Here is a 15,045-nt window from a genome sequence, read left to right on the forward strand (position 1 = left end):
AAAAGAGAAGATCTGTGAAGGAAGCAGTAACTAAATGACTAATGTGGTGATACTGTAAGGCAAAAAGTAGTAATGGAGCAAGTAGAGAAACCAAAGATCCATCAATAGGAGGTGTAAATAGGAATAGCAGAATCATCAGCTGCTGTCTGAAACTTTGGGAGCAGAGGTTATGACCTGAAATTGTTGAACTCAAGTGTTGAGTCCGGGAGGCTACAAAGAGCTTTTTCGAACAAAGTTGATGGTGTGTGATTCTGTGTATTTGTCATTTCAGTTTTTTATACTAATTCAGGTCTCCCAGGTCCTTTTAATCAAGTTAATTAAGTTACATACTTTTAAACATAGATATACATTCAACCAAAGAGGACAAAATAAAGATTGATCATTTTTTAATTATGTTTTTTAAAGAGTTATATGGAATCTCTCTCATTAAAATGTTATTAAGATGCTTTCCCCTCTATATTTGTTAGCATTCAACCTAGGGATGAATGTGTCCGGAGTTATTTTTCTGTTTTGTTTGGATTGATGAACATAACATAGTTAGTCTTGCTTGGTTTTGACTGTATAAATCATGATAATGCATTGTTGAATATATTTTGCCTATTAAATGTTATGTTCAGAAGCAGTCCTCGAACTAACATATTTTTTCTGCCCTACAATAGGTGCTGAAGAGGTCTTGCTGCTTGCGAGAAGAACAGACTTACGACGTATCTCCTTAGACATGCCAGATTTCACAGATGTTATTCTCCAGCTTGATGATATTCGACATGCAATAGCAATAGACTATGATCCAGTGGATGGATATATTTACTGGACTGATGATGAAGTTAGAGCTATTCGTCGTGCATTTCTGGATGGCTCAGGGGCCCAGACGCTGGTGACCACAGAAGTTAACCACCCAGATGGAATAGCTGTCGATTGGATTGCACGAAATCTTTATTGGACTGATACCGGAACTGACCGCATTGAAGTAACTCGCCTTAATGGGACGTCTAGAAAAATACTGATAGCAGAAGGTCTTGATGAACCTCGAGCAATTGTCCTTAATCCAGTGACTGGGTATGTATGCAAGGATTTTTGGTGTAAATATTAAATCAGAATTGAAAAAAATAGTGATTTTTGCATGCTACGTGTTTTGAAGTATACAGGCAGTAATTCTTTTTAATTCGTTCATGGGATGTGATTTATTGCCCACCCCTGAGGGCATTTAAGAGTCAACTACATTGCTGAGGATCTGGAGTCACATGTAGGCCAGACTGGGTAAGGATGGCAGATTTCCTTCCCTAAAGTGAACCAGGTGGGTTTTTACAACAATCGACAATGGTTTCATGGTCATCATTAGAATTTAAATTCCAGATTTTTATTGAATTCAAATTTCACCATCTACCGTTCAAACCTGGGTTTGTTTGCTGTTTTTAAGTTCCAACTATTGAGAAATTGATCTGTTGACAAAAAAGTCATCATCAAAATTTCTGGAACATAATTGCAAAGAAAGCAGTGATTTGTTTTGTTACAATGGGGCAAGAATTAATTTTATCAATATCTTTACAGCTATATGTACTGGACAGATTGGGGTGAAAACCCGAAGATAGAACGTGCAAACCTGGATGGCTCTGAACGGATGATTTTGGTAAACACCTCTCTGGGTTGGCCCAATGGCTTGGCGTTGGACTATGTTGAAAACAAACTTTACTGGGGTGATGCCAAAACCGACAAAATTGAAGTAAGTTCTGAAAAGAAACTTGAGCTAGTGATATGGCACTGTGAGTGCAAATTGGCACAGGAAGACTAGAGTACATTTGGAGCCTTGAGTGAAATAGTGGTGTACTATATTGTGTTCAATGTCATGAAATACTTTTCATCCATCCAGCAGACAAAGACCCCCTGGATGGAAATCAATGTTCAAAATGAGGTGGGGTAGAAAATCCACAGATAAAAATGTTACCAATGCAGGAAATTATATTCACATGTTACATTAATAACATAAGACAGTCTAAATGTAATTTAAACCGCTAAATTAATTATTATTTAAAACATTTAGTTGAGGACAATTAGCCATCCTTGTATTCTGTTTTTGTGGGATGAAACCACCTCGACAATTCAAATTTGAAATAGAGAAGTGATTGTACTATTTCAGTTATATTTCAGTTTGTGGCAGAATGCTGATTTCAATGTTGTTACTTTCATGTAACTTCCTCATCCAAAGTTTCTTGATTCCAGTTATTGAGTACATCAACTCCTAAAAGTATTAACAGTTCACTAGATTGTAAAACCTAGCAATATAACACTGCAGGAATGATAAAGAATCATTCAGCTAATTTACCTTGTTCATCCACACCCTGTTTCAGATTCTAATCTTGCATTCTTGATTCTTATCATTGTGTTCTTTACTGAATTAAGTGATTGAGCTAACTCCTTCATGAATATTTTGATTGCATGTACAGATTTTTAATTCATTTGTGGGATTTGATCATTGCTGGCAAGGGTAGCGTTTATTGCTCAACCTTAAATGCCATTGAGAAGGTGATGTTGAACTGTCTTCTTGGACTGCTCTTGAACTACCTACAGTCCATATGGTGTAGGAACACCTACAGTGCTGTTAGGAAGGGAGTTCCAGGATCTTGACATTGTGAACAGTGCAGGAATGGCACTTATATTCCAAGTCAGAATGATGGGAGATTTGGAGGAGAACATGCAGGTGGTGATGTTCCCATTGCTGTCCTTGTCCTTTCAGGTGGTAAAGGTTTTGGAAGGTGCTGTCACAGCAGCCTTTGACTTGCTCTTGTAACCACAGTATTTATATAGCTTGTCCTGTTAACTTTCTCGTCATAGGTGACCTCAGGGTGTTGATAGTGGCGGATTCGGCAATGTAATACCACTGAACATCAATGAGAGATGGTTAGATTCTTCCTCGTCACAGATGGATATTGCTTGGCAGTTGTGTGGTGTGAATTTTACTTGCTGCTTATCAGCCCAAGCCATTGTCCAGGTGTTGCTGCATATGGACACAGACTGTTTCAGTATCTGAGGAGTTGCAAATGGTGCTGAATATTTTGCAAACATCAGTAAATATCCCCCTTCTGACCTTATGATGGAGGGAAGATCATTGATGAAGAGCTGGAGATGGTTGGGCCGAGAACACTACCCTGAGGAACTCCTGCAGTGGTGTCCTGTGACTGAAATGATTGGCCCCTAACAACCATAACCATCTTCCTTTATACTAAATATGACTCCAATCAGTGGAAAGTAATTTCCCCATGTTTCCCATTGACTCCAGTTTTACTTGGGCTTCTTGATGCCACACTTGGTGAAATGCTGACTTGATGTCGAGTCAAATGCTGACTTGATGTCTCACCTCGCCTCTGGAGTTGAGCTCTTCTGTCCATATTTGGGTTAAGGCTGTACTGAGATCAGGAGCCGAGTGACTGGCAAGAATCCAGTCTGAGCATTGGTGAAGAGGCTTATACTGATTTGCGCTCTGTGACGCACCTGTTTTCACAAGAGAGTGCAGGACTCAATGACAAAAGGCTAGCTGCCTCAAGAAACTTGTTTCTCAACTCAACATCATGCCTTCGAAGCCTTGACTCAAGGAGCCCAGATGTTGGGACATGCTAATGTGATGCCCTTATTCAATGAAGGAGAGAGGCAAAAAGTGGGAAACTATAGACCAGTCAGCTTGACCTCTGTGGTGGGAAAGTCACCGGAGTCAATCATTAAGGAGGAGGTGACTGAGCATCTGGAAAAGCAAAGCTCAATTCACCAGTGTCAGCACGGTTTTGTGAAGGGCAAGTCTTGTTTGACAAACCTGCTAGAGTTCTTTTAGAACTCTTTTAGCAAGGTAGATAACGGGCATCCTGTGGATGTGATCTATCTGGACTTCCAGAAGGCATTTGATAAGGTGCCACACAAGAGACTGATCCAGAAGGTTAGATCCCAAGGGGTTGGGGGTAGAGTAGTGGCTTGGATTGAGGATTGGCTGACTGATAGAAAGCAGAGGTTGGGATAAATGGGTCCTTTTCCAGTTGGCGATCTGTAACTAGTGGGGTTGTGATGTGGAGATGCCGGCGTTGGACTGGGGTAAGCACAGTAAGAAGTCTCACAACACCAGGTTAAAGTCCAACAGGTTTATTTGGTAGCAAATACCATAAGCTTTCGGAGCCTAGTGGGGTTCCGCAGGGTTCAGTTCTCGGACCACAACTATTTACAATCTATATCAATGATCTATAAGCAGGGACAGAGTGTAACATAGTGAAATGTGCTGATGACACAAAGGTAGGTGGGATGAGGAGATAAAAAGCTTTTAAAAATGGATATTGACAGGCAATGGGCCAGAATCTGATAGATGGAGTTTAATGTGGGTAAATGAGAGGTTATCCATTTTGGCCTGTAAACTAAAAGGGCAATTTACTATTTAAATGGGAAACAGATTCAAAAGGGATCTGGGTGTCCTTGTACATGAGTCTCAGAAAGTGGGTATGCAGGTGCAGAATGTTATAAGGATGGCAAATGGAATCTGGGCATTTATTGCAAAGGGTCTAGAGTATAAAAGCAAAGAAGTGTTGTTACAATTGTATAAGGCATAGGTGCGACCACACTGGGAGTGCTGTGTTCAGTTTTGGTCACCTTCTTTGAGGAAGGATGTGGTGGCACTGGAGGTGGTTCAGAAGAGGTTCACTAGATTGATTGGAGGTTTGAAGGGGCTGTCATATTAGGAACAGTTGAGTAGCTTGAGCTCGTACTTGCTGGAGTACAGAAGAATGAGAGGGAATTCGATTGAGGTACATAAAATAACCCAATGGGATTGATAAAGTAAATATTAACCAGATGTTCTCCCTTCTAAAACAGTCTAGGAAAAAAGGTCATAGTTGTAGAGTAAGAGGGAGAGGTTCAACACAGAGATAAGGAGAAGCTACTTCTCAGAGGGTTCTGAATCAATGGAACTCGCTGCCTCAGAGTGCAGTGGATGCAGAATCAATCAATGGGTTCAAGAAAGAGATAGATGAATATTTGATCAAAAGTGGGATGAAGGGCTATGGGGAAAAGGCAGGGAAGTGGAGGTAGGATGAGATGGGCCATGGTGATATAGAATGGTGGAACAGGCTCAGAGGGCTGAATTGCCTCCTCTCACTCCTTGTTCCTACCCAAGGGAATGCTCCAGGAAGAACACCAACTTCACCTCTCCAGTCTGGGAGGTTGTTGCCTAGGAGAACAGCGCAGCTAGCAACCACATCAGAAGCACTACACAGTGCAGAAAGCAGATGAATTATCTCATCTCCTCTGCCTTGTGTACATCACTCTTTTCCAAACGGGTCTGAGGCCGAAGTAATTTCCTGCTGGTATGATGCAAGATTGCGAAGGCCTGATAAGATTTCAGTGAGCAACTGTTTTAATGAGCATTCATGAGATGCAAATAGCATTCACACCACCAGGCAGCAGGAGAACTGACCTGCCATTAACCCGCCATTGGGAGAATTTTAAATTGTTTTCATACCAGTGGATATCAAACTTACCTGCTCCCGTTGGGTTCTGGGCAGCATGGTGGCACAGTGGTTAGCACTACTGCCTCACAGCACCAGGGACCAATTCCAGCTTTGGGTCACTGTCTGTGTGAAATCTGCACGTTCCCCCTGTGTCTGTGTGGGATTCCTCCAGGTGCTCCAGTTTCCTTCCACAGTCCAGAGATGTGCAGGTAGATGGATTGGCCATGTTAAATTGCCCTTTAGTGTCCCAAGATGTGTAGGTTAGGGGGATTAGTGCTGTAAATGTGTGGGATTACAGATGGGGATGGGGTGGGCCTGGGAAAGTTGCTCTGTTGGAGAGTTGGTGCAGACTCAATGAGCCAAATGGTCTCCTTCTGCACTATAGGAATTCTAGGATTCTAAATACTGCTCGATTGCACTGTCAACAACACGTTTGATCACTTTGTGGGGAAGGTTGAGAGTAGACTGGCCAGATCACACTTGTCTTGCTTTTTGTGGACAGGGCGTATCTAGGCAACGTTCCACATTATTAGGTAGATGCCAGTGTTATATCTGTACTGGAGACATTTGGCTAGTTCTGGAATACAAGTCTTCACTGCTATAGCCAGGATATAAACTTTGTGGTATACGACGGGCTCTTCATGCTGGTGGAATCTTCTGGTCCCAATGGTGCACCGCCGCTACGGATTTCCCAATGGCATGGGGTGAAATCAATGGGAAATCCCCATTGACAGCGGCAGGACCAAAAGATCCTGTGGCCAGCCAAGGGCGCTGCCTCCCACTGTCAAGTTTTCCACCATGGCATGGCCGGAGAATCGCAGTGAGTGTCTTTATCTGTTTTTTGATATGATATGGAGTGAATTAAATCAGCTGAAGACTGGCATCGTGATGCTGGGGACCTGAAAAGAAGGCTGAGATGGATCATCCAATTGGTGCTTCTGGCTGAAGGTGGTTGCAAAGTTTAATGCATAATGTAGCAATATTTGTCACATTAAAAAAACAGAAAGACAAAGATGCCATTGGGACATTGCGTAGATACCTGACACCTTTTAAAAACATCATTTAGCCTTCCTTTCTTCAGAATTGTCACTTGAATCAATTTACCCTGTCTGCTCAGTGACCTTCCATGGTAATAGGTGGAAAAGTTCTGTTTGAATTACGCTCTTCCTAACTTTTAAATTATTTATGTCTTCCCGTCAATTTGAAGCACCTCATTTGTCTTTTCTCACTTTAAACATAGAACATAGAACAGTACAGCACAGAACAGGCCCTTCAGCCCACGATGTTGTGCCGAGCTTTATCTGAAACCAAGATCAAGCTATCCCACTCCCTATCATCCTGGTGTGCTCCATGTGCCTATCCAATAACCGCTTAAATGTTCCTAAAGTGTCTGACTCCACCATCACTGCAGGCAGTCCATTCCACACCCCAACCACTCTCTGCGTAAAGAACCTACCTCTGATATCCTTCCTGTATCTCCCACCACGAACCCTATAGTTATGCCCCCTTGTAATAGCTCCATCCACCCGAGGAAATAGTCTTTGAACGTTCACTCTATCTATCCCCTTCATCATTTTATAAACCTCTATTAAGTATCCCCTCAGCCTCCTCCGCTCCAGAGAGAACAGCCCTAGCTCCCTCAACCTTTCCTCATAAGACCTACCCTCCAAACCAGGCAGCATCCTGGTAAATCTCCTCTGCACTCTTTCCAGCGCTTCCACATCCTTCTTATAGTGAGGTGACCAGAACTGCACACAATATTCCAAATGTGGTCTCACCAAGGTCCTGTACAGTTGCAGCATAACCCCACGGCTCTTAAACTCCAACCCCCTGTTAATAAAAGCTAACACACTATAGGCCGCCTTCACAGCTCTATCCACTTGAGTGGCAACCTTTAGAGATCTGTGGATATGGACCCCAAGATCTCTCTGTTCCTCCACAGTCTTCAGAACCCTACCTTTGACCCTGTAATCCACATTTAAATTAGTCCTACCAAAATGAATCACCTCACATTTATCAGGGTTAAACTCCATTTGCCATTTTTCAGCCCAGCTTTGCATCCTATCTATGTCTCTTTGCAGCCTACAACAGCCCTCCACCTCATCCACTACTCCACCAATCTTGGTGTCATCAGCAAATTTACTGATCCACCCTTCAGCCCCCTCCTCTAAGTCATTAATAAAAATCACAAAGAGAGCAGCGGACCAAGCACTGATCCCTGTGGCACTCCGCTAGCAACCTGCCTCCAATCCGAAAATTTTCCATCCACCACCACCCTCTGTCTTCGATCAGATAGCCAGTTACCTATCCAATCGGCCAACTTTCCCTCTATCCCACACCTCCTCACTTTCATCATAAGCCGACCATGGGGGACCTTATCAAACGCCTTACTAAAATCCATGTATATGACATCAACTGCCCTCCCTTCATCAACACACTTAGTTACCTCCTCAAAAAATTTGCTGATCTTTACTGTCAGTTTTATAGATTTTTCTACTTTAACTTGAAGATCTTTCTCCCAATTGTCCCACATGTTCTGCTTAACACATGCTCACATTTATAGTTCCATATCCCCATGCTATTTTACATATATCCACAATATATCTTTCACTTATTGGCCTCATTACCTAAGACAGGACTGATGTTTATTATGTGTTTCGTATGTGGACAATTCCAAGCATTTAGAAACTACTGAAATTCAGCTTGCAATTGCTGGAGCTTGAAGTTTACTGTTCTAGTTTAATGAAAGATATCTTTCCAGATTTGCATGATGAATGTCCTTTTGTTATTTTAAGATATGAGGTGAATTTTAAATGGAATTTAGATTTGAAAAGTGTACGGTGTTCCATATTGGTCCAAACATTGTAGCGAGGATAAATATTTCCTATTCACAGCTTCTCAAGTCTGAGCATTTGTTGCATTCTTCTGCCTCTGGCCTTGTACGGGGCCTATGAGATGAAAAGAAACTTTGTACTGCGTAACCTCCAACATGAAATAGAAAAGCACGATTAAAGTGCTCTTTATTTATTGGGTGGAAAGAAAAGTGTGTGGGTGAGAAATCATATGTGAAATGCAAGCAAATCTTTATTTTGTGTTTTGTGCCTCGTCAAGAAAGTGTCTTGATGAGAGTGGTGGTTTCTGCAAAGAGTAGAAGCACTCAGTGATTTCCCCCCACCCCGCGCGCGCGCGCACACACACACACACACACACACACACACACAACAGCATGTTGTACAGCTGGCATATCTGCATCACACAATTAAAAAATATTTTTATGCTCTTGTAGTACTTCTGCCCTCTATAACTGAATTGTGCGGCATGCTTAACCTCTTAAAATTCTACTTGCATTTCATCCATGTAATTTAATTTGGGGCGGGGAGGAAGAATGTTGACAGCTGTGCAGTGACATGTATAAGTTTTCAGTCTTTTTGACTGCAGCAGTAGCACTTTCTTCAAACGTTAACTTGGCAAGTTGTTTGAATATACATTTTAATGTATTGAAGCTGATGGTTCGAAGAATTGTGATATGAATTACAGATTAAGTGTATGGCTATGTAGCAGGCATGAGAATGTGTGAAAGTTCATGCAGCAAAACCAGCACTTATTTTCTCCTGACAGAAACCTTTGCATCTGTGCTGTTCAGTTGCAGCACAAAGAACCCAGTCACTTCATTAAAATCTTGTATTCTGAAGAAGCCATTTGGCACAGCTTGTCAAACCTATCGTGACACCGGACTATATAGGGCTTTCCCTAAAGCTTTGGCACCCTGTGGTAACATTGTTTGCAACTGAAAAAAAACCTTTGAATTGGCAGAGACTGAAAAAAAATGTTATAAATGGAAGTATATTAAAATTTTGCATGGTTTGTATATATTGAACGATTTACAAGTTGAGACAAAAAAATTAAAATGGAATTTGTATGCAAAATGGATACTTTTATAGTAGATTTGGATTTGTTTTACATGGATTAAGGTACTACAGCAGGGATAAAGGAAATGTTTTTTGTACCCTTACTGACTCTGCATAGCTAATTACTGGCAAACTTTTTTGCTTCTAACTCTTTGCAGTTTAACAGTATTGCAATGAGTAGACAAAGTGACAATGTAATATCTCCATCTTACAATGGGCATGTTCACATTTCTGTTGTACCTGCATCATCTGCAACCCAAAAAAGAAACAAAAAGTGCAATTCTATCAAAGTACCTAATGTGTTATCTTGTGTATTAATGCATAGCTATTAGCCACTGCCAGAATAATTCCTGTGCAGACTACTTTGTTTAAAGTCAGTTCACCCAGAACATTTCATTGTAATCAGGTCAAAGCTGACAAAGCCAAGAGTGATTTGTAGAAAACAGTAGCTGGATTTAGCCAGTGCAAATGTATTTATTCAGGAATTAACCAGTGACAATGTGTGTTACTTGTTGTTCTGTTTCCGCCTGAAAACCCACATCAAGGTTTCCTCCAATGGAAATAAGTAGCTGAGTTTTAATGACCGGTTAGATCTGTAGCCTGTGCTAAGCCAATTCATTTTGACCAAGAAGGTAGGAGCAAGATTGATAAGTGAGTGATTAATCAAACAGAGTTCCACTGCTAAAGGTTATCCCGTGAGCACTGCTGAGCAATGAATGTAAACTTCAAACAAAGGCAGGATTGAACCTGGTGGTGTGTCTTTATAAAGAGTAGTAGAACAAAAACCATTTGCCTGCACCATTTGAAGGTGGTTATTTAGGCAGGGGATCAGAGAGACCTTACGAGTCCACGTTGAAGTCAATGCCTTCAAGAGAGGTGGGTGCAGTGTGAGAAAACTGATGGAAGGAAATCCCCATATACAAGGCACAAGTCTGGAGGGTGATGGAATACTCTCATTTGCTTGGATGAGTGCAGCTCCAACAATACTCAAAGCTCAACACCATCCAGCATAAAGCAGCCTGTTTGATATTCAACCCATCCACCACCTTCAACATTTACTCCCTCCACCACCAATGCACAGAGTGTGTGTGTGTATAGTGAGATCAAGTTTAAAAGGGTTTTTACATGAAAAACATGTAACCTCATTACAATTTTAAAAATTTTATGTTCTTATTAAGGGATATGGGGATATTGCAGGAAGGTGGGGTTGAGGAAGGTTATCTGTGATCTTGCTCAATGACAGAGCATGCTTGAATGGTTGTTCCTGTTTCTTATGCTCTCTTATGATCTACAAGATGCACTACAGCAACTTCTCAAGCCTCCTTTGACGGTACCTTCCAAACTCTACCACCTAGAAAAGGCACATGGGAACACCAGAACTTGCAATTTCCCGTCAAATCGTACATCATTGTGATGTGGAACTGTTTCTTCACTGTCAGTGAGTCAGAAATCCTTGAACTCCCTTCCGCACAGTACTATGGGTGTACCTACACCAGATGGACTGCAATGGTTTAAGAAGTCGACTCATCACTATCATCACAGGACAATTTGGTGAGGGCAGCAAATACTGGCCTTGCCAGTGATGCTTGCTTCCAAAGAACAATTTTTTTTAAAAGGGAAAATTAAACACACATCAAACTGTCCTTCTATAATTTGCTGGCCAAGTTCTACATTACCATAATGATAAAAGTAAAATACTGAGGATGGTAGAAAGCTGAAAATTTAAACAGAAAATGCTGGAAAAATTCAGGTCAGGCAGCCCCTGTGGGGAGAGAAACAGTTAACGGTTTAAGTTCAACATGACATCTTCTACATTACCATATTTCCAGCATGAACTGTGATGTGTTTATTGATGGTTAACACTATTGAGTATCATGAATAGATGACATTTTTGAATCTCCTTATTGTTCTCTGGCAGTTATTGTGGAGATCTGTAAACCACCCCCTCCACCTCTGCAAAAAAAATGGAATTTGTGTCATATAGGATGTAAAAAATCTCAAACCAGAATCCAACCTGACTTGAGCCTGCCAATTTGCACTATTAATAGGGGTTTTGATATCACCCTGGGTATTGGGAGAAACTTGCCCAGAATCACTGTACCGAGCACAATCAAATAGAAAACTGCGGTCTCCTTCAAAAACAAGCACACCTCAGAGGCAGAGTGAAAATTCAAGGCGAGGTAATCCCGAGCTAGCAACATGCTCAGAATTCAATTGTATGTGGTTTCCTGTCCGATTTGCAGCAAAACAGATCATAATTATGATCATAAGTCCAAAGATGTGCGGGTTAGGTTGATTGGCCATGCTAAATTGACCCTGGTGTTAGGGGGACTGGAAGTGTAAATGTGTGGGGTTATTGGAATAGGGCCTGGGTGGGATTGCGGTCAGTACAGACTTGATGGGCCAAATGGCCTCCTTTTGTACTGTCGGGATTCTATGAATTAGTAGTCACCTATGTAACTTGTCAACCACCCAGAATAATGAACATAGCTATCTTTGCCTTGAAGGACAATGCAGACACAATGGGCCAGGTGGTTTCTTTCTGTGCTGTAAACTTTCTATGTCTCTAAGAACGAGAAGGGATGACCAAACTGCTTTCAGGAAACTGTTAGTTAAGTATTTTAATGAGGCTTTGTACCTCCGACTTTACCATTCATTTTTAATTTCATACTGGTTCGTGAGGTTTCCCTTACTTTGTGCAACCTGGCAATGAAAGAGAGATGAGAACTGCTGGAGCCAACAGTTCTGTTCCTTTCCAGCACTGCTTGTGAGCAAGGAAGAGCAGGACTGGTGGAAACTTATAAGCCATCTCCGTAACCACTTGACTCTTTGATCTCCCCCATCCCAATCCCACTTTTCCATTTCCCACTGTAGTCTGGTAGTCTTTGGCGTCTTAGACCAACATTAAAGTGTTGAACTAAGCCAAATTCACATTATTGTTAGCTGATGAGTACTGGAGGCCCCATTATTTCTTTCTGTGTCACATTGTGATGGACGTGGTTTGTCCATACAATAGATTTCTGTTCTTAGCCATGCTCATTACCCAGTATTCTGTTACAATGCAGCATTGACTGCTACCTGAGAAGAAAGTTGCTTGCTTTTGATCAGAGTTGTGATACATAAAGACTTAAAAATATAATGGGATGGAACCACAGCAAAACTACATTGGGATAAAGATCCATATTAGGGAGTAATATTTCAGCTTTAAACGGAATAATAACCAAACTGCTGTGGTTTTCTGCTAATCTAAAAATTGATTAAAAAGAGCAAGGTCAGTTAGTTAGTTAGCTTAGCCAATCTACGTTTGGCCTCTACAATACATCAGCATTATTCTTTCCTGGAAGTTTGTGAAGCAGTCTGTCATTGTTTGTCTTCTGGGCCTTTCTGTCACAATCCTGGCACTGGCCTTTTTCTTAGACGGGAGTCGTGAGAAGGAAGTTGGTTTCAAATGTTCAATGAATATTGGGGTGACATCAATCAGAGGGGGGTTCAACAACCATTGAATCCTCTATAGAATAGAGCTATCTCTTTTGTCCGTCTCCAAGAGAGTTTTTTGTGGCATAGTCTCTCCTCTTTTTCCCAGTTTCCATTTGTCATGAACTTTTATACTTAGATGCGTAAAAACAAAACATAAACACCATACATAATGAACTCTACAAGACTGATGTGAGATCCTGTTCTGTGTAAAGAATGTGCTGAAGGATCTATCCTGTTCACTCTGATCATCTTGTAAATTAAGATAATAGGTATGGAAAAAATAGTGTGAACTGGGATAGAACTCCTTTTGTACAAGGGATGATGCATGAATAAAGTTACCTTCTCTATCCAGTATATTTTGCAGTAAATAACATTTTCAATTTGAAATAAAGTTGGAATGTCTGCATATTTTGTCATATTAGCACCTCTCCGACTGGTGCTGGGGGGTTTTGGAATCTTATTCTTCAATTATTGTTTTTCTATTATCTTGCGCTTCTACATAGAATGGCATTATGGTTGAAATGTTCCACTGAATTCAGTGCTCCATTGTTGGTTTTCCTTTTTATGACAGGTATTTTACTTCTGAGAGTGTGCTTCTGGTTTCTGCAAACTTCTCCTTAGTTAAAAGCTCCGAACAAGAATCCACATTTTAACTTTGGTGTGTGAAAGGCAATAGCAAACATTTTGAAGCTTTTTTTTTCAGTGCTAAGGAAATGCAGCACTCCAGGGATTATAATAGCTGAATGACTTTAATCAAAAGGAAAATACTTTGATTTTAGCATCTGTGTTCTTACGGATTTGTACAGACATCTGACTTTTAACACCCCGTATTGAGAGCTTTAAAAACAATACTCCTGAATGGCTGTTTGTACTGAAGAAAAACATTGGTTAACCAGCTGAATCACACTTCCAAACATTCATGATTAAAATTCAGAAAATACCACACTAAATTTAGAATTTTTGCAACTTAAGGGACATTTATTTTAAGGTCTTTAAAGTGGTGACAAATCTACTTTTGGTGTTTCCCAACCCCCACCCTTCACAAAGTAACACTTTCTGTTTAACTGTCTTTCTTAGAGTGGTGTTAGTAATGCACATTCCTTTTTTTCTTTTTTGGGCTTTGTTGAATCCAAATGACATTAGTACTCAATCATGGCTGCAGAATGAGGCTCGTCTTTCAGAGTTTTTGATTGACCGCCATAGTTCTGTGGGAAAGGAAGCTGTCCTTTTCTTGACAGGAGGTGACCCTCACCTTCTACTCTAACAATGAAGACATAATGGGGGCCTGATTGGGACGTATGAGAACCCCCACAGTCTGCCACACACTCCTTTTAGCAGAAGTGTCTCACACTCAAACTTCCATTTGACAATCGTTCTTTCACCGTTCCTTTTCATAAATGCTCTGCAGAGCCATTAAATTGTATTGGTTTTATTCAAAGTCTACCCGGATAATTTTTTTTAACAAGTTTCCACATGAATCTCAGACAATTAAGGGCAATTAAAAGTGAATATTTTTCTGTTCAAATTTTCCAATGGACTACCTGGATAAACATTATGACTGATAATGCTGTAGAATGTTATTAATAAATTACATACATGTGTATTTTTGCTATATGTCGATATAGTGTTCCGTGTCAGAGATAAAATAAACATCAGATCTGTTGATTGAAGGGACCTGAATATGCCTTGTGGCATTTGGAATGTGCCTATTCACTGCCCGAATGACTATAAATGGAAGACTTTGAGTCATGTAGCCCTCCTCCCAGGCTCCCTGTGTAGATATTCCTGTGCCTCTGAAAGCTGATTTCTGAAAAGAACTTTGTTCCTCCTGGCAAACTAAATTATTCCTGGAACAGTTTTTTTTTCTTTCAATCTTGAGAAAGGGCTGTGGTCTTGAATTTCTTTTCAAGCTGTGCACCTCCTTATTTCTGAGTTTGTAGAATACTTCTTGTGCCAATAGACACGTGAGGAAAGAACCAGAGATGCATTTCTGTGTAATTTAATGTACAAAAAGATATATACAGAGCAGTTTCAGCAGAACTCTCCATGCTTTCCATTGGAATCTTGTTTCTGGCCTGCTTCCAAAGATAGTACCTTTTTATCTTTCCCACTGTGTTTTGGAAATCAGACCAAATTGCTGGCACTTGATTCTTGATGAATTTCGGAAAATAATCATGTTTTTG

At 40.7% G+C, this 15,045-nt stretch overlaps 1 protein-coding gene across 2 annotated transcripts in view; it reads left to right on the forward strand.

The window, feature by feature from the left end:
• Positions 1-15,045, forward strand: part of LOC144498874 (low-density lipoprotein receptor-related protein 5-like) — a 172,970-nt gene that overhangs the window by 92,874 nt on the left and 65,051 nt on the right. For both annotated transcript variants that reach the window (XM_078220687.1, XM_078220686.1), the window contains exons 6-7: positions 660-1,056; positions 1,549-1,720. In XM_078220687.1, the coding sequence (XP_078076813.1) occupies positions 660-1,056; positions 1,549-1,720 (569 nt within the window). The remainder of the gene's footprint in view (positions 1-659; positions 1,057-1,548; positions 1,721-15,045) is intronic.

The sequence above is a fragment of the Mustelus asterias genome, chromosome 9 (genome assembly GCF_964213995.1).
Source record: "Mustelus asterias chromosome 9, sMusAst1.hap1.1, whole genome shotgun sequence".
In the NCBI taxonomy this organism is placed as follows: Eukaryota; Metazoa; Chordata; class Chondrichthyes; order Carcharhiniformes; family Triakidae; genus Mustelus; species Mustelus asterias.